The sequence below is a fragment of the Elephas maximus genome, chromosome 8 (assembly GCF_024166365.1).
Source record: "Elephas maximus indicus isolate mEleMax1 chromosome 8, mEleMax1 primary haplotype, whole genome shotgun sequence".
NCBI lineage: Eukaryota > Metazoa > Chordata > Mammalia > Proboscidea > Elephantidae > Elephas > Elephas maximus.
In genome coordinates, this window is record NC_064826.1 from 113,091,872 (window position 1) to 113,117,192 (window position 25,321).

Sequence of the window (25,321 nt, forward strand, 5' to 3'; positions counted from 1 at the left end):
TAGATAAGGAGTTGAAAATGTAAATTGATTGTTTTTCAAATAGCTAATCAACTCTTCCAACACTGTTTTGGAATAGTCCATTTAAGCCCTACAGCCCTTTGCTTCCTTCTGTCTCAAATAATACATACTGATTTGTAACAGAGTCTTTTGTAGGTTTATCCACTTCTTTAATTGATTTGTCTGTCTGGTCTTCAAAGAGTTTCATATATTACATCCATATTTTAATATAGTCCACCCACCCCAGGCATTACTCTTCTTTTTTAAAAAATTGCCAATTTATTTCTCCAGATACGGTTTCCAATATATGGCTACTAATTCCAATACAATTTATCAAATGAGCTTATGTTAAAACCAGGAATTGGTTTGGTAAGGAAGGAAGCATGCAGTGTCCTGTTCTCCTAGCAGCAAGCATAATCTCACTCTCTCTTTATTTTTCCAAGTTTTCTTTCTTGTCTCAGTATGGTTGGTAGCTTCCTTCACCATGTCCTACATGTTACTTGCTAAGATTATTTCTAAGTATTTTAGTCTTCATTGCCATTACAAATGCCACTTTAAAAACACGTATTTCAAACTCGTTATTATTGCTGGTATATGCCATTTTTAGGAATCATAAATGTGCATTTGTTGTTAAATGAGCAAACATATACAGCATATGCTGAATACACCCTGCACACTGAGGTACATTAAGGATACATGTAAAATCCACAAAATCCGGTCCAACCGATTGTCCACTTGATCTCTCAAGCTAATATGCTTCCTTCCATATTCTATCCTTATCAGAACAGCAAGGAAATGTGGCCTGCCCAGGGCACCTGCAGTGTCTCCACCATGCCCAGGGCCTCCCATGAGTTACGACCTGCAGAGTTGATAACAGTAAAGGACAAATGCATCCAAAGCTCTTGAATCACTAGCTACTCTGTCCTTAAAGGCCTCTTAGGGCTTACAACACAACTTGGGCACCTAAGGCCCAGGAAGAACTTTTATTTTTTTCTGTAAAGTTATTAGGAAATTATAACTAGTGACCAGAAAGCCTTTTAGTAACAAAAATTATTTTCAGAAAAATTAGTCTTCTCCTACATGCTATAAGATAGGGTTTATTTTTGCTTAATCCAAAAAAAACACAAAATAAAAGACAACACAACCTAAGTAAAGTAAACTGGAGAGAACGGGAGTGCTCTGCAGTCCCTGTGGGCAATGATAAGAGACTGGTCTAGGAGGTGACTGTGGGAAGGACAGAGATGGAAGATGCATAAGAAAACACAGGCTTCACCAGCCTCGGCAAAATAGAGCTAAGGTGACCGGGAACTCCTCGCCCCAATGTCTGTCTTCCAAACCCCAAATGCAGTCGTGGAGGACTCTGCCTTGAAGCTCTTTTATAGAATCCCTCAACACTCCCAGTTACTTAAGTCAGCACTTACTGCTGGAGGCTAGGTGTTGGCAAGGATAAAAGAGAAGACGGTCTCTGTCTCAATGGTGTTTACAGCCACTTTGTACATCTGATGCAATACCAATCACAACCAAATGTGCCCTCCCTGGTTCTGACCCCATCTGCTGCCAAACGGGGCAAATGACTGTCCCTTAATGTAAGGATGGCCATTCTTAAGAAGAAGCCTTCTAATTTCCCCAATATGAGAAGGTAGAGACATTATTTTGGTATTACAAATAATTTGATCCCCAAAGGGAATACATGGACATTTTAGGGTTAAATTCATCCTAATCACAGGGTAATAACAGTTAATAAACCTGAGTGGAAGATAAGCTTATAGAAATAGCCACTCGAGGAGAAGCGAGTTCAAAGCGTCACTATTTCAGTGGCTTAAACGTTCACATCCACTCTCATCTCATGTTTCTCCACAGCATTTCCATGAGGTTGGCCAGGTTGAAATTATCGTTCACCTTTAAGTACTGAGCCTAGGATCACATTCAAGAGCAGATTCAGAGATGAGACTGAAATCCAGTTCTCCTTAAAACAGTGCTGCTTCTCCATGGAAGAAGCATTGAGGCAGGCATTTCACCACAGTTTGTTTCTTTAGTAGCCAAAATGGTAAAGAAAAACAATGTACCCTGTCCAATTCTTTTGTTCATTTTGCCGTCTCATTTCCATGTGTATAATTTTCAAGGGCAATTCGGATTATTGTATTCAATAGAGCTTGGTGCTGTAGATAATATGTTCTCAAATATTTGGTGCGTAAATGAATGGCTTATTTAAACATTAACAGTGTAAAATATGCCACCAAAAGCACTTATTGTTTTTTACAGAAAAACACAGTTATCTGGATGTTTATATTTTATTTTAAAGGAACACAAGCAACCTCTTATCCTTTAGTCTTCTACCCTGGAATCTCGCCACAAATTGATAACTGTAAAAAAAAAATATATATATATATATGTATGTATATGTATACATAAAACCAAAAAACCAAACCCATTGCCGTCAAGTCGATTCTGACTCATAGTGACCCTACAGGACAGAGTAGAACTGCCCCTCAGAGTTTCCAAGGAGTGGCTGGTGGATTTGAACTGCCAACCTTTTGGTTACCAGCCATAGCTCTTACCCACCGTCCAACTATATTTTCTTTTATAGTCAGTTTTTCCTCTTCCACTCACCTCTGAAACCTTTCCATTCTAGAAACACTCACTTAGACTTTTAAGTAGAAGAAATGATAATTTAATGAGTCTTATCATTTCACAGATGAGAAGACTAAGGCCCAGAGAAATCAACTGTCAGCTCCCAACTCACAGCTGATGGTGGAAGCACCACCACCAGACCCCAGAGCTCTGGCTACATAACACACTGCCTCTGGATGCCAAGACTCATGGGAACCAATGTTTAGGGCTCCATTCTAACCATTCTTTTCTCCTTGTTCTCATCTGCCTTTAATAATCTAAGTGTGCTCTGACAAATTTTCCTTTATGAACAATCTATTCAAGTCAGAAAGCCGGATGAGGCTTAATAAATTCTCAACTGTGAATTTAACTTCTACCCCAGGTCCAGTGATGATTCTTCCAGCAGTACTGCTGAGTGAATTGTGTGTTTTTTTTTGTGTGTGTGTGTGTGTGTGTGTGCACGCGCATTAGGTGAAAGTTTACAAAGCAAATTAGGTTCCCATTTGATAGTTTGTACATAAAGTGTTCCATGACATAGGGTGCATTCCCCACAATCTGTTAACACTCTCCCCATTTCTATCCTACGTTCCCCCGTTTCCTTTCTTCCTGATTTTCTACCCCTTCCTATCTTCTTATCGTTGCTTTTGGGCAAATGTTGCCCTTTTGATCTCATATAATTGATTGTTCTAAGGAGCAGGTTCCTCTCCGGTATTGCTTATTTTATGGGCCTGTCTACGGTTTGGTAATGCATTGTGTTTTGAAAGAAGTTACCTTCAGTGGAGCTATTTATAAATTCCTTATCTCTTAAAAACTTAGAAAGGCACTTTTTTTTTTTTAATTAACCGCCATCCCTCTGAGTAAATCCAGCCTCCTTCAGCACTTTATGTACATCTTTCACTTTACATTATCTAAGATTAGAGTCAAGTGCTATCTCGTTATGCAATATACAACCAAGCCTCATTGGTGCTCAGAGGAAAAAAGCAATCTTTTGTTAGTCATTTGACAGCCTCAATACTATTGACTGTCAGGGTCAAAATGTACCAAAATGTACATAAAACACGCAGCTCCTTCAACAAGCTTCAACCTCATGTGCTAAGCAGTTACGGGTACTGTGCCCTTGGTCTGAACTGATGAAGAAAAACACAGCCTGAAGGTGTGTAATTTGATCAGCTTTGTGAAAAAAGTTTTAAAACAAGATTTCACATCTTTTCTGATTACTAAGCACAAAGAAGCAATCAATACTCCAGGGTTTCAAAAAAAAAAAAAAAGCAAAAAAAAAAAAAAACAACCCAAAAGCTTTTGAGGGTCATCACTACCTCAGAAGTTTCCTCAGATTACAAGAGGGAGCGGTCACAAAGCCAAGCTCTCTCGAGTGAGGCGAGAACTGGCCAGAGGAGGACTTACAAAGCGGGGAAGCAACACGTGCTCCTCATGAACCTGTGCCAAAAATGTCCCTCCGTCATCCCAGCGGTGGCGGCGAGGCAGGCCTCTGGTTCTGCTGCCAAAGCCCTGTGCGGAGGGCCCTCTTCACCCGCCTGCTGGAGAGGGAGAGCCAGCTCCAGGGTCTCTGCGAGCTCTCCGCGCTTACCTGGGTACAGCGTGCCTGGAAGGCCCATGCTTTGCAAGTAGTTGTGGCAGCGCTCTTTATGTTCCTCTAAAGAGCTTCGCTGTTTATAGCTTCGGCCACAATATCCACATTTGTGAGGTTTACCAACTGCAGAAAACACAATTGAGTTCAAGACCCCAATTAAATGTCGGCCTTATGTGTCATGGGAATGCATGCAATACAGTTATTACCAAAAAAGTAAAAAACAAAAACAAAAAAAACTCTACTCTTGAGAGCTAAAAGCATTATGGACTTGGTCAAAGTGACTGAAATCAAAAATATTAACGCCCAGGGGGTTCCTTGATTGCACTGAGAACCCAGGTGAGTCTGGTTTCATCTTTATTTGTCCACTGTACTGACTAATGACTATCGGATGCTCTCATACTCAGTCACTGAGGCCTGTCTTTTAACCAGAGGAAATAACCACTAGAGTATTAAAACGTGGATGTTGAACAGCTGGGTGGAGACTTGTGTCTGCTGGATTCGTTCAGATTCCCCTCTAAAGTAGGCCTGGGGTCCAGGTTCACACTGGGGCCAGGCCTGGAAGAGCACTGGTCCTAGATCTCACGCAACCAGTGTGACTTCAGATTCAGTGTTAGAAAGGAATAATGTGCTCTCTAAGAGACCATGGAGGGTTAATACGCTTTAATGCAATGAACATTTTATTTCCAAAATGTATTTTCTTGTTCTAACTTGGACAAGCTACGCTGTCTCAGCAAGGACCTTTTTGATGACATAATCTAGATCAGCCCTGTCAGACAGAACTTACTGTAATGATAGAAATGTTCTCTATCTCTATGCTATGCGATATGGTAGCCACTGTGCTGTTCAATATGGTAGCCACCAGACATGTGCAGCTATTGAGTACCTGAAATGTGGCTAGTGCCACTAAGAAACTGAATTTTTACTTTGGTTTAGTTTTAATTGATTAAAATGTAAGTTTAAATACCACACATGGCTATTGGCTAGTGTACTGGACAGTGCAGTTCTGTGACTCAGCTCCTCCTGAATTTTGTCATGTGGTGAGGACTAACTAGGAATTCATATTATCCCTAAGTATAAAGATTTACATAGATAATGCTGCAGGAAATGAAACGGATAAAGCATTTTCAATCACTTGTATACCAAACCAAAAACGAAACCCTGTGCCGTTGAGTCGATTCCGACTCATAGTGACCCTATAGGACAGAGTAGAACTGCCCCATCGAGCTTCCAAGGAGTGCCTGGCGGATTCGAACTGCCGACCCTTTGGTTAGCAGCCATAGCACTTAACCACTATGCCACCAGGGTTTCCATCACTTGTATAAGTGATATAAACTTCTACCCTAAGACCAGGGCTGTCTTCTACTTTCTTCTTATGTTGATTTTAAATTTTTCCAAGTATTATAGAAAAGTCAAAATCATCCAAAAATGGCTTAGCCAATGCTTATGTCAGTTAAATCTCTTTCCTAGGTGAAAAGAAGCTATGGTTTAAGAAGGCTAATATGAAAACCAAAATTGGACTTCTGGAACATTTAATAGAGGAAGAAAGGGATCTTTCCTTATCTACAGACAGTGATGCACTCCCAACACCAGCAAATAATGTGAAAATATAGGATGTTGCCTAAAACTGCACATTTTATTGGGTTCTGCTTTTAGAAATTAATAGAATCCAGAGAGTCTCTCAATGTCCTTTCTTGGAAAAGTTTTAACTTCACTAAATCCTGTGATCAAAATCACCTATCTGTACAAATGGCACTGCTGTCAAGTCAGCTCTGACTCATAGTGACCCTACAGGACAGAGTAGAAATGCCCCATAGGGTTTCCAAGGCAACAATCTTTACGGAAGCAGGCTGCTACATTTTTCTCCCACGGAGCAACTGATGGGTTCAAACTGCCAACCTTTTGGTTAGCCGCTGAGTGCTTTAACCACTGCACCACCAGGGTTCCTATAAATGGCATGATGTCTGAATATCCATTTTCTGACTAAATGATTGATTTTATCTCGGAATATAAGAAACATGTTCACTACAAGCAATAGAACTGAAGTGTATCTTAAAGTATAGCCTAATAATTCTGCAAGAAAGAACATCTCCAGTTGAGCTTGCAACTTCCAAAGAAAGCAGTGAAGAAAGTGGATCCCCTCTCTGTAGACCATGCAAGATCAGCCAAGTCATTCTTGTAATCAGTATAAGGCAAATTTTACAGCTATATCACCACTAATGTGTTAGTCTCTGGAACCTTAGGCTACAACCAGTTGGCAGGGAAAGTGGAGAGATCGGTCATGTTTCTTAACGGATGAGGGAAGTGGCCAGGCCACGATGGAATAGACTGTGGCCACATCTAAGTTTGCCAGACAAAGGCTAGAATCTTCATCTGATCCTAGTGAAGTCATTTTGTAGAACCCAAAGCACCGTTTTTTCGAAGAGCATGGTGTCAACGTCACTTTAAGATGTCAGAATCACCACCACCCCGGGTCCAGAATGGTTTTCTCACTATAGTATTACTCACCAGCTATATATAATTACTCAAGTAATTAGTCATACTTAGGGAAGGATGCCAACATGCCTTGAATGGAATAAGCAGGCATGCTGCCAGAATAACATTAAATCATAGTTATGGCACTAGCTGTCGCTAATTTCATAAGAGGAAAGAAAAGAGAGTGACATCACTTTAAATGAACAAGTATTTGTGTTTTCTGCCTACATGGGAAGCTGTGCTTCCTGCCAGCTTGAACACAGTCAATTAAGTTTACGTCTACTTGAGACCTTACAAGTGACACATGTGAAATTTCTCTCCCCATTCCCAGATCATTTATTAGGCAGTGGACACATACTATAGAATCATCACACCTGAAGCCTGTAAGGGTCTAGTTCCCTCACCCCACCTTCACCACTAGGCAGGACAACTACGCATATTCACCATTATTAACACACAGGCATTTAAACATGCTCCCTGTCCTGTTGTCATCATTCCATTTTGGGAGAGCCATCTGTTCTCCCTGCCCACCTGCAGCAAGCCCTTCCCCAGCCTTGAGGACATGCACTGACCGTGATGGAGATGTAGCATTTCTCGCTTCACTGTCCTTCCTTGCTCTATAGGAAGGCCAGATCCTTAGCTTGGATGATTTTAAGAAGATCACCCAATCATCATGAGTTTCTAATGAACAACATTTATGGAAGGCTCCTCCATGTTTAATAGCAAGAAGGAGATGGGAATTGAGAGAAGATGGCCTGGCTGGGCACCCATGACAGAACTCACGCTTATAGGACCTCTCTATGACTCCCCTCCATCTTGTCTCCAATAGTCTAAGGAACCCCTACAGGTAGTACTCACTAGGAGAAAGGCAAAGTTCTCGCCAATACTTACAAGAATTTGTACCACACCTCTTTCTAGGATCACTTAAGAAATTACTCATTCATCTGGAGCTTCTCTAAAGGTAAACTTCAGAAACTTACCTTTCAGCATGTACCCAAGCCCCTCCTTCCACTGCAAGTCTCTCCTCACACCTGTTGTCCCTCCCTCATGCTTCCTCCAGCCCTCAGACACTTCAGTTGTAGCCCTTGTAACACATATGGCTTTATTTGTTTATACCTGTCTTCCCCACTGAAGAATGAGTTCCCTGAGGTGCTCAGTAACACGTGACCAAGAGATGAACAAGATGAAGAGCCCTCTAAAACCCCAACTATTAAATATACTCATCGTTTTCTGGGCAAGAGATGGATGGAGCCCGTGCAAACCTCTCTCAAAGGAACTCAGAGTTCCTGCCCTCCTGGGGAAAGGTTCTTCCTTGTTAGGTTCTCCTGTGGGTGACGAGCTCTGGAGGGAAGGCACTAAGGCACTCTTGTCTCCCATAGCACCTTGCTCACAGCAGGTGCTCGGCAGAAGTGGGTTGACCAGATGACCGGGGCTGTGAGTTCTGTGAGGGTAGGAGGATGTGCCCTAGCAATCTTCCAGCTTCCCAATCCTCTGTGGAGTGCATCTCCTCAAATATCATTGACTGAGGGTTGTGAAAAATACCTGTGGTGTCCTATCATGCAGACCACACCACAGGCAAACACCCACATAGAAGGTTAGCCAAGAATCGCTCTTCCTCTAAAGTGTGAGATGATGAGGGCTAATTTGATAAGGAAATACTGAGGGAGATTTCTTAGGAAGCAGAAGGTTTAACTGAATTAAAAGGTGGATTAGCATCATAGGTTGGGAGAGTTTCGAGAATTACTGAGCATTTATGCAAATTACGGTCTCTCTGTGACCTCTGAAGGGTGTGAGATATGGGTTAAAATCTCACTCAGAGAGAAGTGCTGTCGTCCCAAGTCAGGCAACAGCCCCAAACTGGCCTTCCCAACAAAGGCCTCGACTAGTTTCTGTCCTAAGAGCCACAGTCCAGGGGAACAAGCCTCAGTTAACTGGTTCACACCCAATAACGGCAGATAACCGAGGGCCATCATCAACCCTATCTTTCGTCTTTGCAAAGGAAATGTCTCTATTACCACTGTTAAAGCTGCTCTGCAAAAGGCAGCAATGAGTGTGGTTTAACAACCTACATGAAGAAACTTATTTGGGAACTTTGTGAGCATCAGCAGCGCACCCAGTAAAAAGTATGGCTGGTGAAATCCTTTAAAAAACCCACTTAACTGACAAAATTGGATGGGGGAGCTCTTTTTAAATATTCCGCTTAAAGTGGGGCTTCCTGGTGCGCATGTGTGAGAGAGGGAGAGAGTGTGTGTATGTGTGTGAGCGCGTGTGTACATTTCCCCACCCCTTTCCTCTGGTTTACTGGGAAAAGCAGAGCACATTAGGGGTGAGCGTGGGGCAGCAATGTTAATGTCACCAGTAAAAAACAGTTGCTGTTGAGTCAATTCTGACTCATGACAACCCCATGTGTGTCAGAGTAGAACTGTGTTCCACAGGGCTTCCAATGGCTGATTTTTTGGGAGTAGGTCCATCAGGCCTTTCTTCTGGGCTGCCTCTGGGTGGACTCGAACCTCTAGCCCTTCAGTTAGCAGCCGAGTGTATTAGCCATGTGCACCACCCAGAGAGCCTTTCAAAGTAAACGATGGACAATACCGGATGGAGTACTCCACCCTGGGGCGGAGCTTTGAGGCTGGCCAATAAGGACAGTGTCCACGTACCCAACACACAAGACCGGGCCCCCGCCCTGGCAAAGCGGGGCCGCCCAGGACCCAGGACGCCGAGGGGACCTACCGGAGTGGGTCCTCAGGTGGCCCGTGAGGGCGTCCCTCCGGCGGCACGCGTAGTTGCAGAGGTGGCACTTGAAGGGCTTCTCTCCTGAATGCAACTTGATGTGGCGCAGGAGATTGCCTTTCTGAGTGAAAGAGGCGCCGCACTGATTACAGTGGAAAGGACGTTCTCCTGCGAGGAGGAGAGGGAGAGGAGTGTGAGGACAAAACTCTAACAGGGGAACAAGAGGGGATCTCAGTGAGAAAGTTGTTCCCACTGGTTCTCTGTGACTTCCACCGGCTGCAGGTTTGATAGAACATGAGGCTTTCAGACTAAACCTGCCAGCTTCTTAACGCTTCACTGGTTGGGTCAATTTGATCTGAAAATCTAATTTTTTTTTCCCTAAATCAGAATGGCACATCACAATGCAAATTCAAACTCATTTAAATAAAGTGACTGCAACATTTTGTGATGAAGAGCCACTCTTCCTGATCAGCAGTTTTGGAATAAACCAATATCCAATTTTGCGTGTTGTGGCATTTGGTGGAGTTTTTAATGTGGCTTTTTTCAAAGGGTCTTTAAAATCTGCCACTGAAGCAGCAAAATAAAAAGGAAACTCATTAAAAATGCATTTCAGGATCACAAGTTCATTTCAGCGTTACATTCTTATATTTAAATGAAAGGCACTTCATTATAACAGTTATAATAACTTCTTTTCATTTACATTTTCCCTGTATTTTCCCTTTCAATTTCTTCTCCATTACCTGTCTGTCCCTAAGCAGGCAAATCAGGAAAGAGACAGAGAGGGAAGATGAGGGTGAGAGAGAGAGAGAAAGATTGAATAAAATGAGAAGTTAAGATACTGTGAAGGAAGCTCGGGCAGCTTCCAAATAAAAGTCCCGAATCTCCCTGGGGCAGGACAGGAAAACCAAGTTGCATTGAGGTTTCATGCTTTTTCTTTCCTCACAAATCCTAAAACCTTTAAGCTATTGTTTGCCTATATCCATCCTATTTCCAGTACAAATATTCTTAAAAAAAAAAAAAAAAAAGGCAATTTAGCTTATTATTAAGGAATTCTTTCAGGGCTGGTACTATTGAATTTTGTAGCTAAGAAAATGTTGGAACCTCTGGTGTGTGTGGTAGCTCATGTTCCTACGTTCTGGACCTAACAAAGGAATAAGCGCGTATCTTAGAAAAAGAAAGATACTATCGTCCTATTGTAGCCTCCTAACTCTTGGAATCTAAGCCAGCGAGCATTTCCTTTAACTCTCCCTCAAGAGAGTCATGCACTTGTTTTAAGTAAATATTAAAGTTTTTTTTTTTTTTGGAAAACAAGCGCTTTATTTAGAGGAAGAGGGATATGTGACCACCGTTTCTGGTGTTGAGACACCATGAAAATGTACTTTATAGTGACAATTTTTCCTAAGAGAGAAGAACAGGTTAAAACGTATATTTAACAATTTTCCCAGTTAGCATGATTATGGGAAATAAGGCAGCATTTATTAAGAAATTATTAAGTAGAAGCTCATCTGGTACTATTAAAATCTACACCAGATTTTAAAAGTCTACTTTGGCACCTAAATTTCATAATTATCCTCATTTTTTAAAAAGTGGGCAGGATAGGTGTACTACTGTAAAAGTTGAGACTAATTTACAATAATATTCAATAATAGACCAATTGGAGGGATACTGATATATATATATATATATATATATACTAGGATATATTTGGTATTTCCACAAATCCCTGGCTGCAATAAATTTGGCTGAGCAGAGAGAAAGCAGGTTAGAAAAACCAGCTAACTAAACTAACCAACTAACTAACTAGCCAACTAACTAAATCTCTGAGTTACAAGTGCATACATGTGGCTGACATCGGATAGGGAGATTAAAACAGCTGGCAATCAGGTAACCCTAAGGAGCTTTCAATGGAGAGAAATCACTTAATTATTCATTAGAAACACTTTCATTGGTTTGCATGTGTGTGAGCAGGTGTGTTTAGCTTTAAGTGGCCAAAAGGAAAAATAAAACAGGGCGACCACTGTGTGCAGGGAGACTTGGACAGGGCAAAATGAAATATGTCTCCAGCCCCTGGCTCTCAAATGTGTGGGAATGAACCTCAGGCCAATGGGAAAGACAGTCAGTTGGGGAATATGTCGTGAAAAGACTTATGATAAGGATGTGGGGCGCTCCTGGTGACACAGATTTTTTTTTGGTATGGCTCAGAGCTAGTGAACCCAGACCTAGTCTGTGTGAGCACCCCTTCATATAGGGGTAAGGTACTAGAGCACCATGCTTCTTCCAGGTCTGAAGGACTAGAGGGACCACGCAGTGGGAACAGCATCTCTGCAAAGGACAGATTATCGTAGCCATGTCCGCCTTTCACAGAACAGGGCAGGAAAGAAGGAACGCAGCCCTTTCTTAGAGAGTAAATTCTGTCTTCTAATTTGACTAAATGGTTCCTGTTGTGTCCTGCTGTGCTGCATCTTTATCCCTGCTGGCAAGGTTTACTGGAAATCTGTTTGCTTCTGATTGCCTGTGCTGACATGAATATGTATCATAGGGCACGGGGACTCCTGAATAGAGCCTTCGCTAAAGTTACAAAGGAGTGCTCTACTCAAGTGAGCTTCCTCTGAGAGGTGCTGCCAGACAAGTGGGCCTGTCCTTGGAGCTGTACGACGGAACCCAGGCCCAGCTCCTTGTCTTCTTCTTTGGGCAGTGCTGATTGCCTTCTGTTGGAGAACGGCTTGCTGACTGGAGCTAAGGAGGATACAGCTTTGCCAAGGTTTTATTTACTTTTATTGAACTGGGGTGAGGAGCTTAAGATTATTAATTCCAATTTTAGTTTTTAATCCCAGTGACTCTACATAGCTGCCATGTCAGGGGACCCGCTCTAAGAATATTTGAGCCACTTTTAATAACTACATTGGGTAAAAAAAGATGGGTCTTCACACATGTCTCCATCAAATAAGATTTCTGAGGGTACATGGGAAGCAGAATGCAAAAAACTAAATCCGAACTGCAAGAATGTACTCGGGTCTCCTGTGACTGCCCCTGGCACCGTACCCCCATGAGCCTGCTGTGATACGCTTTACCTGGCAGACAGGGACGGGGCAGGCACAGTGCTCATGAACCTTGGACCACACAGAATAACCATAGTTTGCTTAAAAAAAAACTTCATTATTTAAAAAAAACCCATCGTTTGGGATAGTAAAATGTTATATTTGCATGGTGGTTTTTTCTCTGCATTTCACGCAGATCACCTTTCCCTTTGGGCAGGGGAGGCTCTACAATTACACTGAGCAGCCAAGCTAGGTGGTGTCAATGACCCACTTAGAAAATAGTGCCAGGAGCACAGCACTTCGTCAGGGTGGCGATGTGTGCAGTGGGAAGGGTTTACTGGCTGTAGATGGCACTGAGATCCCAGCAGGTTATCAGGGAGGGAACTGCGGAACTGGTGTGAAGGGCCACCCTATAGGCTGATGGAAGAGAAGCAACGCCACGGTGTGAGGCTTAGCTTCTTCCCTGGGTAACAGGCTAGATCACAGCTAAGCTCCCAAATGATGGGCCGACCTGCAATGGCACGATTCACGGTCCACTACTCAACTGCACTTCCCTAACGAGATCACATGCCGGCAGCATCCCCAGGCAGCGGTGAGGTTTGCCTCCTCAGGCCTCTCCCCAGAGTCTGAGTCAGACTCAGCATTTCTACCAGACCTCCAGTGATTTACATGCCCGTTCATTTTTTTTTTTTTTTTAGTTTCAGAAGTGCTACTTTAGCAACGTTTTACACGTAGAGAGCTCATGGAAGGGGTCGGTGGTGAGGCAATCATCCCCTCCCTAACATACTCCACTCAGATCCCAGGGAGATAAAACCATCTCGAGCACTTCTGTTTATTCAAATCTAGCTTGGCCAATGTCTTTCTCTATCTACCTGTGATCCCTATATTTACATAGGTGGAAATGCCCTAGAAAGACCATCCACGAGTTCACTGTCTCAGGTTTTGGTTTCTCAAATTGAATTTTAAGGAAAAATCGAGGCAGGAACGGTAAAATTGCTGAGAGGTACCTCAGAGGTACCTGGAATTTCCTCATTGTGTAAGTGGCAGAATGAAGCATATTGGTAAGTACTGGGCATTCTGCTGCTGTGTGAGAGAAGCAGGCAGCACCCAGCAGGTGCTCCTCAGCGTATCTGTCCCTGACAGGCTTATTCATTAAAGGTAATTATTCTTTTTATCAGGTCAGGCAGTCATTATATTTTGGAAATTTAGTATGCCAGAATTTGATTCATTTATCAAATATTTATTTAAGAGAATTTTCACGGTATGGTCAGGCTTTACATGAATTAGCAGGGAAGTAATTCATTTGTGAGGTTTATTCCTTCATCAGGAAGGTATGAAAACAGGTTCCAGCGCCTTCTGTGAGGTGTCTGTCACAGGGTATGCTATTTTCACTTTAATTTCCACATCATTACAAAAGGGGAGAATGTGATCACTCTTCTAAAGCTGTAGTTAGGGCTGGGGGTGACGGATCTATTTCAATGGGTAATTGGAAGATTCAGGGGGCATACTACGAAAAGCAAAGTTTGTTTAATTTTAGAAGTTAATTTTTCATGGTAAATGTTATGTTCCTATGTTCCAGGTAGACTGCAAATGAAGGTCATTGTTTTAGAAACTGCCCTGATGCAAACATAAAAATTACAACTGCAAAAATATCTGTATTTTCTGATAACCCAGCTGGTTTTCCTCAACGGATTTTCTGAATTCCTGCGCCATTTTTTATAAACATAACATTTGTTTTACCCCAAGTAAAAATAACACGAGACTATGATTTCCCAGTCTTCTTCCTCACATCCCTGAGGTCTCTTATAAAATCTTTTGAGTCTCTAAAGTATGCTTTTTATCTAGTTTTTTTTTTTTTTCCCTTCTTGGGTACTGTGGTGGCAGAAACTAGCTTTATTAGGATCTACTCATGCCATCTCACAGGCAGCCACGGATCAGGGATTATACGTTTTAAATTCATAGTTTCAGTGACCATTAGCGTTACTGAGTGTGTCATCCTTTGCCAATCTTTAGGGCTCCTTTCCATAGAAAGAAGAGTCGTTTCTGTTCAACTCAAAAGAAACCACATGCTTACAATTAAAGGTAAAGTTTGTCCCATTAATATTTTATTTCTAAGAGTCTTTGGCACCATTAGTGGTGCTGACTCAGCAGTTCTCCTGGAAAAGTATCTGACTGTTCAACTGACATGCTGTTAGGGACGCACTGAACAGGGCAGAATGTGGGTCAGCTGGGTCTACCCTATAGTGATCCAACCCTCCAAATTCGAGGGTAAGGCATTCTGAAAGCTGATCTGAGCGCTTTCTAGAAAACTAAATTATGCTGCTATTCCATAATTCCCCAATGTTTCCAAAAGCCAAGCCTTGTTAGTTTGAGTCTAATTAAAATGTATATTTTTACTAATGGCTTCTCTGAGTAGTAAATTGTGATCTTTCAATGCGTTTGTTTGGTTTTGTTTTGCTTTCGTAAGAGTGGGCCACTTACCACATGGAACACAAAGAGTGTGGCTGAAGCTATTTAGCACGTACAATATCAGTCCTTGATCTCTAATATCGGGACTTGCATGAGATGCTGTTAAGGTTCCCTTTCAGCTATTGCTTTAATTTACAGGGTAGAGTTGGCACATGTTTAGAGGCTCTTTTAAATGTTGTTCCAAGATAAGAATGATACACCTCCCCCCCTGGAGTCCATCATTTGCAACTGTGGTGCTATCAGTCAATTTGAAATATGCTCAAAAACACTCCACTAAAACAGGGTATTTGCCTCCTTCAACACCCCCGGGGACCTTTTCCAGGACACTAAAGGAAAAACTATGCCAGGCCTTACCAGTGTGGCTTCTTTTGTGAACCATGAGCACATTGGGACCGATGCAAATGATCCCACAGATATCACACTTTAGTTTTCCGTTAGGAAGTCGAATGCCTCCAACTCCTGACAAAGCTTTGCTGCCTTGGTCACTGTGGGAGCCATTCATTTTCTCTCCTGAGGCATCAAGCATTCGTAAATCCTCCGCACATTCTTCCCCATTCATTTCACAGGCACGCCCATTCTCTTCATCACTCTGAGTCTCTACTTTAACATTACTGGCTGAAAGAAATAATACAGGAGGCCACTCAGTGTCATTGCAAAAAAAAAAAAAAGAAAGAAAGAAACAGCACAGTAGCAAAAAGACAATCAAATAGACGCGGAACGTTACTAAACAGTGGGGCCTTAGCAGCATACCAGGGGCGCACCTTGGGCTGAGATGTGTTCGCCTGCAGGGGGCGTTGATGGCAGGCATGGGATACGTGGTGGTGGGTGGTAGGAATGACGTGCCTGCCCTCACCATAGGTCCAGATGGGAGTGTCTGAAAACACAGCAGAAGGCTATCTATTAAGTTCCCACTTTAAAGCTGAGCCCTCACTTTATACAGGTGAAGGTCACAGGATCCACTGTGGTACAGGCTTGGTGAATCTCAGGAGGGAGGAGAGGTGGCTCCTACACGTCTCCCCAGGATGAGTGCCCCACAAAATGAGTTTTGGGTCACAGAATCCAACTCTCTGTTGTTGTTGCTGTTAGTTGCCATCGGGTGACCTTGAGTACAAGATTAGACTGTTGTGATCCATTGGCTGATTTTTGGGAGTAAATCACCAGGCCTTTCTTCCTTGTCTGTCTCAGTCTGGAAGCTCCACTGAAACTTGTTCAGCATCACAGCAACACACAAGCCTCCGCTGACATTTGGGTGGTGGCTGCACGTGAGGTGCACTGGCCAGGAATCAAACCTGGGTCTCTGGCATGGAAGGTGAGAATTCTACCACTTAACCATCACTGCCCTCTACCCAACTCCCTAGGGTGTGTCAACTTCTTTGGCAAAATTCCTAATAAGAATTTATCAAGCCAGAACAGTTATCTCCTACTAATAATGCTACCTTTCCTGGTTTCAGGTAAACACTAATAAACTTTGGGACAAAATTCTGCTAATACATGCTCAGATTTCTGACCACAGATTCTTGAAGGATTTTTTTCTTTGGAAGATGGGCATCCTAACTCCTTTTTATTTTATAATTACGTAAATAAAACCTGTGTTCCAAAGTAGAGGCATGATTTCTTAAATATCTTCCGATTGATGACAGACTGATTGGGATCGATTATGAGTGTAAAGAGATCTGGAATATTTCAAAGAGAATTTCAAAGAGAAAGCAGTGTGCCTGTGTATGGGGGGACGGGTGAGATGCTGCTGTTAGGGACTATAATAACATTGCTTGCTCAACATTACATTATCATTTCCTTTAAATCACATATAGGGTGGTAATGTTTATGTCACCTGCACGTTCTTCCTCAAAAAGAAAACAAGAGGCATTCTGTTTGCTTTTTTCTGAAACCCTTATGATGAATTGATGCCCTGACACTGTAATGACTAAGAGAAATTAGAGTTACCCTGAAAGTCATCATTTCAATTATGGCTTTTACAGAACAGTAAGAACAAGTAAGTAAATTCTGCCAAGTAAAATAATCCATGAGCTAGATGACAACCAAGATTACATTATTTTTTTAATCAATGTTTTGAATCACTGATTCTCAAAGTGTGGTCCCTGGACCAGCAGCATCAGTATCACCTGGGAACATGTTAGAAAAGCAAGTATTTGTGTCCACCCTAGACCTCTAGAATCACAAACTCTGGGGATGGGACCAGTAGTCTGTGTTTGAATGAGTCCTCCAGGGTCTGCTGGTTTACGCTCAGGCCTGAGAAGAACTGTTTTAAATAAAACACTTGAAGTTTATTTTCTTCAAAACATTCCTCTTCGTTTAAGGGTAAGACTCCAGACTTTGAAATCAAGCTTTCTAGCTTGGAATCTCAGGTCCCCCACTTACAAGCTCTGAGGTATTAGTCCAGTCACTTAATGTCTCTGTGCCTTGGTTTCCTCATCTGTAAAAATGGGTGCTACCACAGTACTTGCTTGACAGGGGAGTTGTGAGAATTAAATGGGTCATTAGATAAGAAGGTGGACTAGAACAGCAACTGGGACATGGCAGGTGGACCCACTTCAAATGCAGCTATCCTCACGCAGAATCCCCGTCCCATCACAATAATGACCAGACACACAAGCACTTTATCTGCACCGTTATTTAACCCTCACAACAACGCTATAAGGGAGGTACTATTATTATCCTATTCTACAGTTGAAAAATCTGAGGTTCAGAGAGGTTGAACAGCTCTCTTAAGGTCACATAGCTGTAAGTGCTGTAAGAGCTGAGAGGGACTGCAGGCAGCTTGCCCCCGGAGTCTGTACACCTAACTACTATACCACCAAAGTTTTTCCATTCATTCTTTGGAGAAAAGATTTACAAAAATACCCATAAATGAGACAAAGTAATGAGAACACAGGCATCAGTCCCAATGTTCCTCCCGAAAAGATTCTGAAGATTTGAGATGCAGGGCCCCCTATCATCTCAGCAAATGCTGCTAACTTACCCAAGCTGCCAGGGACAAGTGACCAGATCCTACTGACACAGTAGTGAGAGGAGATAAGGGAAGCAAGTAAGGTAGGTTGGCCTTCCAGGCATTGGTGTGCTATGGCTTTTGAATTCTCTGTGATCTGATTCTCAGATATGTGCTGTGTATCTTTTCAGGTGCAAGTAAATTTGCTGGGTCCTCACTGTTCCCTATTACCTGTGCTGACACGCTCTGGATGCATGGCAATAAAGCTTTGAAGATGGTTGCATTTCTTAACCCGCGATTATTTCAAATCACGTGTTTTGTGGTTTTAAAAAGTAGATTGGCGTAATCTATTTTATACTGGTTTTTTAGTGCACGAGAGAGAATAAATGATTGTTGTGTGGTGAGTTCAACCACTGGAGCTAAGAGACATGGTGGCAACACAGGGTGCCAGCCAAGGGCTTCTGTGACTGCAAAAGAAAGCTGCAAGGAAGACCAAGTAGGTCCCTCCACTGGCTAGAGTTCATAAATTTAAAGACAATTTAAGGGAATTTTCTCCTGCTTTCCCAAGGATACCCATCAGTAGATGGCATACTAGCATTTGCCAGAAACTACAGATTGTTCTTCTGCACTGTTATGAAGGCAACTATGTTGTGCCTTGTTTGGTGTCTGCCATGGCTTGTGTTTTGAAGACTGTGGATACTTCCACACAGGTATCCACAGGAGCAGAACAGTGTGAAAGCATCAGGGATAACCTTAGGAGTCTGACATCTGGAGCACAAGGGAGGGGTTGTTTGTGGGCTGCTTGTGCAGGAAGGCAGAGCAAAGTTTCAAGAAGGAAGGAGAGGAGGACAGTGTGAGCAGGAAACATGGGGTAAGTGTGGCCTTAAAAGCCACAGAGGTTTTCAAAGCCAGGAGATCTGATAAAAAAAAAAACAAAAAACAAATTCTGACTCATGGAAACCCCATGTGTGTCAAAGTAGAATTGTGCTCCACAGGGTTTTCAGTGGGTGATTTTTTGAAGTAGATTGCCAGGCCTTTCTTCTGCACTGTTTCTGGGTGGATTCAAACCACCAACATTCCGGTTAGAAGCTGAGCATGTTAACCATTTGCAACACTCAAATACTCCTGAGGATGTGATCCCAAACAAAACCCGCTGTAGTGGTTAAGTGCTACAGCTGCTACCCAAGGGTTGGCAGTTCAAGTCCGCCAGGTGCTCCTTGGAAGCTCTACGGGGCAGTTCTACTATGTCCTACAGGGTCGCTATGAGCTATGAAGATGTGATACCAATGATTAGTTTGATGAGTGGCTCTGGAAAGCAGGGCTCTATCAGTATTGTACTAGATGACACTATCCCTGAGAGCTGTAAAAACAAAGCAAAAAAAGGTTCAACAAGGCACCAGCGTCAAATCATAAATAATCCTGAGATCAATGTGGATACCCAAACACAATGCACAGAGATTTTGTTGTTGCTGTGTGCCGCCAAGTCGATTCCAACTTATACTGACCCTATAGGACAGAGTAGGACTGCCCCATGGGGTTTCCAAGGCTGTGCTCCTTATGGAAGCAGAGAGCTACATCTTTCTCTTACGGTGCAGCTAGTGCATTTGCACTGCCAACCTTTCAGTTACCAGCTGAGCACTTACCCACTGCGCTACCAGGGCTCCTGCACAAAGATGGAAGGGTGTGAAAATACATACATAAAAACATAATAATAGCAGCAGGATCTGTAACAATAGCAGGAGGAAATGTTCAGTGCAAAACACAGAGCAAAAATATAAGGATGCCGTGATATTTGACAGCTCTGAAAACAGTTGTGCAGACAATACCCACAGGCCACTGCAGGCAAGGCCAAGGAGTCACAAGCAGTGGACACATGACAGAGGACTCAATAGAAGCAGATGCTCTACAAAGTTTAAGTAGGAGTTAGATGGCAGATGGTGGAAGTCTTAGAGCCGGGAGCTTGCTAGCCCTCTGAGGACAAATTCTAGGTTCCGTCATGACATGAACCAACATGAATGAGGACTAGGAGAGGAATAAAGAGTGCCAGGAGCCAACAGGGATTTGGAGAACACAAATTGGGTGACACTGTCAGTCGCAGAAGCATATTAGATTCAAACCGTGTGAATATTCTCTAAATATGGGGGGAAAAGGAGCCCTGGTGGCACGGTGGTTAAGAGCTTAGCTGTTAACTGAAAGGTCGGCGGTCTGCACTTACCAGCTGCATCAGGGGAGAAAGACTTGGCAGTCTGTTTCCGTAAAGATTACAGCCTAGGAAACCCTACGGGCAGTTCTACTCTGTCCTATAAGGTTGCTATGAGTTGGAATCAACTTGATGGGAATGGGTTTTGGTGTTTTGGGTATAAGGGGAGAGGTTCTTATATACTTGTGGACAAATGTAAACTGGACACTAAAAAAACCCTGTTGCTGTTGAGTCGATTCTGACTCATAGTGTAGAGTAAAACTGCCCTATAGGGTTTTCCAAGGCTGTAATCTTTACAGAAGTAGACTGCCACATCTTTCTCTCGTGGGGTGGTTGGTGGGTTTGAACCAACCTTTCAGTTAGCAGCTGAGTGCTTAATCACTGCAACTACCAGGGCTAGTTATATGAAAATGATTAAGAGATTTCTGTTCACCAGGGAAGGGTGTTCACAATAATGGTAGTCTCTCATCTGCCTGGAATGGGAACACAGACAACCTGCTTATTATTTTTGTAGATGACAGAAGTCAGGGCTTGAAGGCATCCTAAGAAGTTGCAAATATAGACAGAATCACAACAGCTGAAATCTAATAGTTATAGAGTATTTTTACGTAAATAATGCGCACCACCTACACTCGTCTACCAACTGTGCCCTCCCCCGGGAGGTATTTTTGTAAGCTCGCTATGCTAATTTTTTACAGCAACATGTACAAGAAATTGGCACATTGGCACTTATGAAAATACCTCGAGGAAGGTGGGGAGGGAGTGGTTGGCAAACAAACGAAGAAGGCACGTGTTATCTGCATAAAAATGTGGTAAAGGTAAGGTCCACTTAAGTTAAAATGCAATTTTAAAACCCCGAGCTCAGGATGTCTTGGCCTAACATATGTCGGTGTGAAGAAGGCTTTGAAGGTTTAGCTGGCAGTAAGCTCCAGGAGCGACGGTGGCAGAAAGAGAAGCAAATAGCACCTGTGGTCTCGGGTTCCTGTGTTAACTCAAATTCGGAGTCCACTGCATTGGCCAGGTCACACACCTTCCGTAAAAGGGACAAGGCCAGTCTGGAGGTGGTTCAGAAGGAAGTCAAAGGAAGACTGAAACCAGTTCATATGAGGGACTGTTAAGGGGCCAAGCACACCTGGCTCAGAGAAAGTGAACTCAGAGCTGAAACGGCTGTGCAAGATGGCATCCTTTTTGCCTCTGAAGAAATGGGATCAGTGCTTCCTCTGCTTGGCTCCTCCAAGCAGAGAAAAGGCAACGGGGGATCAGAGCAAGATGGAGGTTCTTCCAACAGAGGGGGTCTCCAGCCCTTGCAGCCTTCCCACATGGAGGAGGTGAAGAGGCAATTCCCCAAGAGCTTGTTCTTGCACCAGCCACGGAAGCCTTAGAGCCAATGGCTGTCAGGCTCCCCAACTCCACAATCACAGGGGTGGCCTCCAGCAATAATGCTCTCACTTAAGGGGTAAGAAGCAAAGGGCATTTGTCCTGACGGCTTATTCCTTTACCTGTTCCTCTCTCCCTGGTAAAGAAAAAAATTAGTGAAATATTTGGCCCGCTGATGGCAGTGCACACACCCATGGGTGAGGGGAAGGCTCTGGGGGTGTGTATGTGAGCATTTGTAGGCCCACTACTTTGCAATCTACAAACTGGAAGAAGTAAATGAGACCAGTGGTTGCTAAACTCCTCATCTCCTTGTAGCTTGAGATTAAAATACCCTGGAGCCCACCCAAAGGTGAATACAAGGCTTGCGCATCATTCTCTCAGGAATGTGACTCCTTTCATTTTTTTTTAATAATCAGAACTCCTTAAATGGTAAAATCAGACCGACCACACGATACATTCCATGAAATAGTCAATTCTGCCCAAATTTACATTTATTGTCATTTAGTCCACCCTGTGGGTGTTGCCTCTTTTGAAAGTTAACAAGGACATAAATTGATGGGCCTCACCCCTCTCTCAGGCGTCCCTGACTACATGCAGGGCTACTAGTTGAAAGGCTGGTGGCTTGAGTCTGCCCAGAAGCACCTCAGAAGAAAGGCCTGGAGATCTACTTCCAAAAAGATCCCAGCCACTGAAAACCCCATGGAGTACAGCTCTATTCTGAAACGCATGAGCAACAGACTCCATGGCAACTGTTCTTTTTTGACTCTTCCTAAAACACTCAATCTATTTCATTTACTTGGACCCAGAAATGCTTACTTATGGTAATGTTTCAATGAAGTGTTACACTCTCCCCCGATTATAAGGATTATACTTATAAATATTTTGTGCCCCCCCACCCCACCGCCGCCACCACTACTTAGAAAAATGTTGAACTCAGTAAGGTGCTGAATTGAACTTATTAAATATAGAACACAAAATGGAGACGTGTTATACGTTCCTTTCCCCTTGAACATTCTGGCTCAAGTCTGCCCTGTAGCTCTTCTGTTGTCTCACAAGAGATAATGGACAAGCTCAATTTTATTATTTAATACACATGGCTTATATTGAGACTGGATGTTTTCAAACCCCAAGTCAAAAGCTACTTTTCCTTCCCAGATACTGTTTAAAATTAGGAAAAATGATAATCTTCTTGCTACATATTTTAAAGGACTTGTATGCTATCAGTAACATGGCAGTCCTAAAAAAGACCCCCAACCCCCTGAGTGCAAGGTGGGCTGTACCATATACATGAGTTTAGAAGTGAAAAATCAGGAGAATCCAGGGAACTCAGGGTCAACAGGAGCCAAGAGATCTGAGTTTGCTGCCAAGGAGTGTATGCACTCATAAATAATTAAAATTTTTAATGCATAGGTATAATGCACACTGGCAGTTCCCACCTTACACAAATGGCTTGCGTTCTTCTTCATTTGCTTCTCCTTTTTAGAACGTGTCTCTATATTCATTGCTAAGGTAAATGTTTGGTACTCAATGTATTTTCCCATGACAAAGATGCTTTGAAACAGTCACTACAGTAGGAGCCCATATAAGCCTGAATTGCTGAATGTTTTAAATGAAAAAGTGAGAGATCAACATAACCTTGCACCTTTGATGACCAGCAAGCAAAAATTAAATAATAGAATAAAAATATTTAAGATAGGCCTTAAAACCAAACCAAACCAAACCAAACCAAACCCAGTGCCGTTGAGTCGATTCCCACTCATAGTGACCCCATAGGACAGAGTAGAACTGCCCCATAGAGTTTCCAAGGAGCACCTGGTGGATTCGAACTGCCCACCCTTTGGTTAGCAGCCGTAGCACTTAACCACTACGCCACCAGGGTTTCCAAGATAGGCCTTAAATGATGGTAATTAAATGTAAATCTGTGATAACGAGATTCTGAATGATTTTGTATTGCTTTTAAAAGACATTTATGGAAACTATCAAGTACTTTAGAGGTTAATGGAACCACTTATTATAGCTGAATATAATTTGAAATATAGGTGTTGTTTATTTTTATCAAGATGCATAATTAGAAATATTTTTCTCTGATGTTTTAAGTCTTTGAATTGAGTGAAGTCAGGGAAAGAGACGAGGAAAGGCAGAAGAGAGGGAAGGGTATAAAAAAGAACAAGTGACAAGCACATATATTTTCCGCAGGCAACTAGGGGGACAAACTAAAATAGAGAGGGAGAAGGGGGCCATCAAGGAGAAGTGTTTAATCTTCAAGAGTCGGGAAAAAAAAAAAGTGATGAGGGGGACAGCTCCCTCACTACCTCAAGATGGTGACACAGATCAGCCAGCCATTTGTGAGTGGAAGATAATTAAATGTGAATACTCGGGACAGGTGGGGGAAGTGAGGGGTGAGGGGAGGGAAATCAATATGCTGACACCTTGTGAGCCCATTTGTATAAATATAGAGAGAGACAGTATCAAAATATATATTATCTGACCTATTGGAAACCCTGGTGGCACAGTGGATAAGAGCTTTGGTAGCTGCTAACCAAAAGGTTGGCTGTCCAAATTCACCAGGTGCTCCTTGGGAACCCTACAGGGCAATTCTACTCTGACCTATAGGGTCGCTATGAGTCGGAATCAACTCGATGGCAAAGATTTGGTTTGGTTTGGTCCTATAAAAGTTCCAAGTCCCATAGAGCTTTACATGCAGCTTTTTTTTTTTTACATGCCTGAGTCTAAACCTTGCTCAGATGTAATCAACACATGACTTAGGATGTATTATCTTACTCTTAATTGTGTCTGACTTTTCGAGGCATTTCAGTAAGGTGGTTATTCATCTCAAAATTATATTATTTCTCTGTCCTAGTACCTTAATGCTTTATAAAGTCATATAAACATGCACATTATATATATCTGGAAATACATCGACATTTATACATGCATATATGTCTGGCGGAAATAAATAGCAAGCTATTGCTTTAAAGTTAAAGGAACATTAGAAAGATTTCTATAATTTCTATACACTGGAAAAGTACTCAATCTACTTTGTGAGCAAATGCTATACTTGAGATTTATATTGCTAGATCCCATGAAGATACAAAATGATTTCTCATAACCAGAGGCCAGAAACCTACCCCTAACTGTTACCAAACCTTTTGAATTTGAGCCTGTGGTAATAACTGTTGCAGTATTAACAAGTACAGCCTGTTTTCTGATGTTACCTTATGACAGGAGAGAAATTACTAATAGGAGCTCTGAGAACTTCAGTTCTAAGGGGGCTACCAACTTGTATCATGCAAATATGTAGCTATATGTCCCTTAAAACAACAACAAATCCATTCTTTAAAATACTCCTTCAAAGGGCATTAGCCAAACATATTTACCATTTATGAGCTCTCAATACCTAAATAAGAAAAATGAAATTAACATCTGTTGCTGGTTTAACAGCACAGACCAGAGACAATCCCATAGGCACTAGGCACTAACTGTAGGTTTGCTCATGCAGTGAGGCACCGTAGGGTAACAGCCTAGAGTTTCTCCTCTCAGTTCTGAAATGAATACTCCATAGCAACAGAAGGAGACTATGTCTCTTTCCTGGCCCAAAATATTATAAAGATTATCATGAAAATATGATGGGTTGTTTGATGGTGACAGAAAATATGACCATTTTATTATCATGCCCAGTAAAAAAAGGAGATAATCATAACATCAATAACAAAACCGTTATTTTTTTAATAAAATAAACTGTTATAAAAATTCCATTCATGTCACTCTTACTCCCATGGCCACCACAAAAGGCATGCTCTATAGTACATCACCCAAAGTCTAAGCCTTTACTCATGTGCTTTATTGTACAAGTGAACATCCCTGATGGTAAAGTTTTAACGAACAGAATG

The 25,321-nt window shown here is 42.4% G+C and overlaps 1 protein-coding gene across 18 annotated transcripts in view; it reads right to left on the bottom strand.

Moving 5' to 3' along the window:
* Positions 1 to 25,321, bottom strand: part of IKZF1 (IKAROS family zinc finger 1) — a 111,680-nt gene that overhangs the window by 19,578 nt on the left and 66,781 nt on the right. For 9 of the 18 annotated variants that reach the window (XM_049893196.1, XM_049893191.1, XM_049893190.1 and 6 more), the window contains 3 exons: positions 15,262 to 15,522; positions 9,401 to 9,568; positions 4,196 to 4,321 (listed from right to left, as the gene is read on the bottom strand). In XM_049893196.1, coding sequence (XP_049749153.1) covers positions 4,196 to 4,321; positions 9,401 to 9,568; positions 15,262 to 15,522 — 555 coding nt within the window. Of the gene's footprint in view, positions 1 to 4,195; positions 4,322 to 9,400; positions 9,569 to 15,261; positions 15,523 to 15,668; positions 15,744 to 22,370; positions 22,924 to 25,321 lie in introns of those variants that run through there. The other 9 variants (XM_049893204.1, XM_049893202.1, XM_049893201.1 and 6 more) reach the window with 5 other exon arrangements.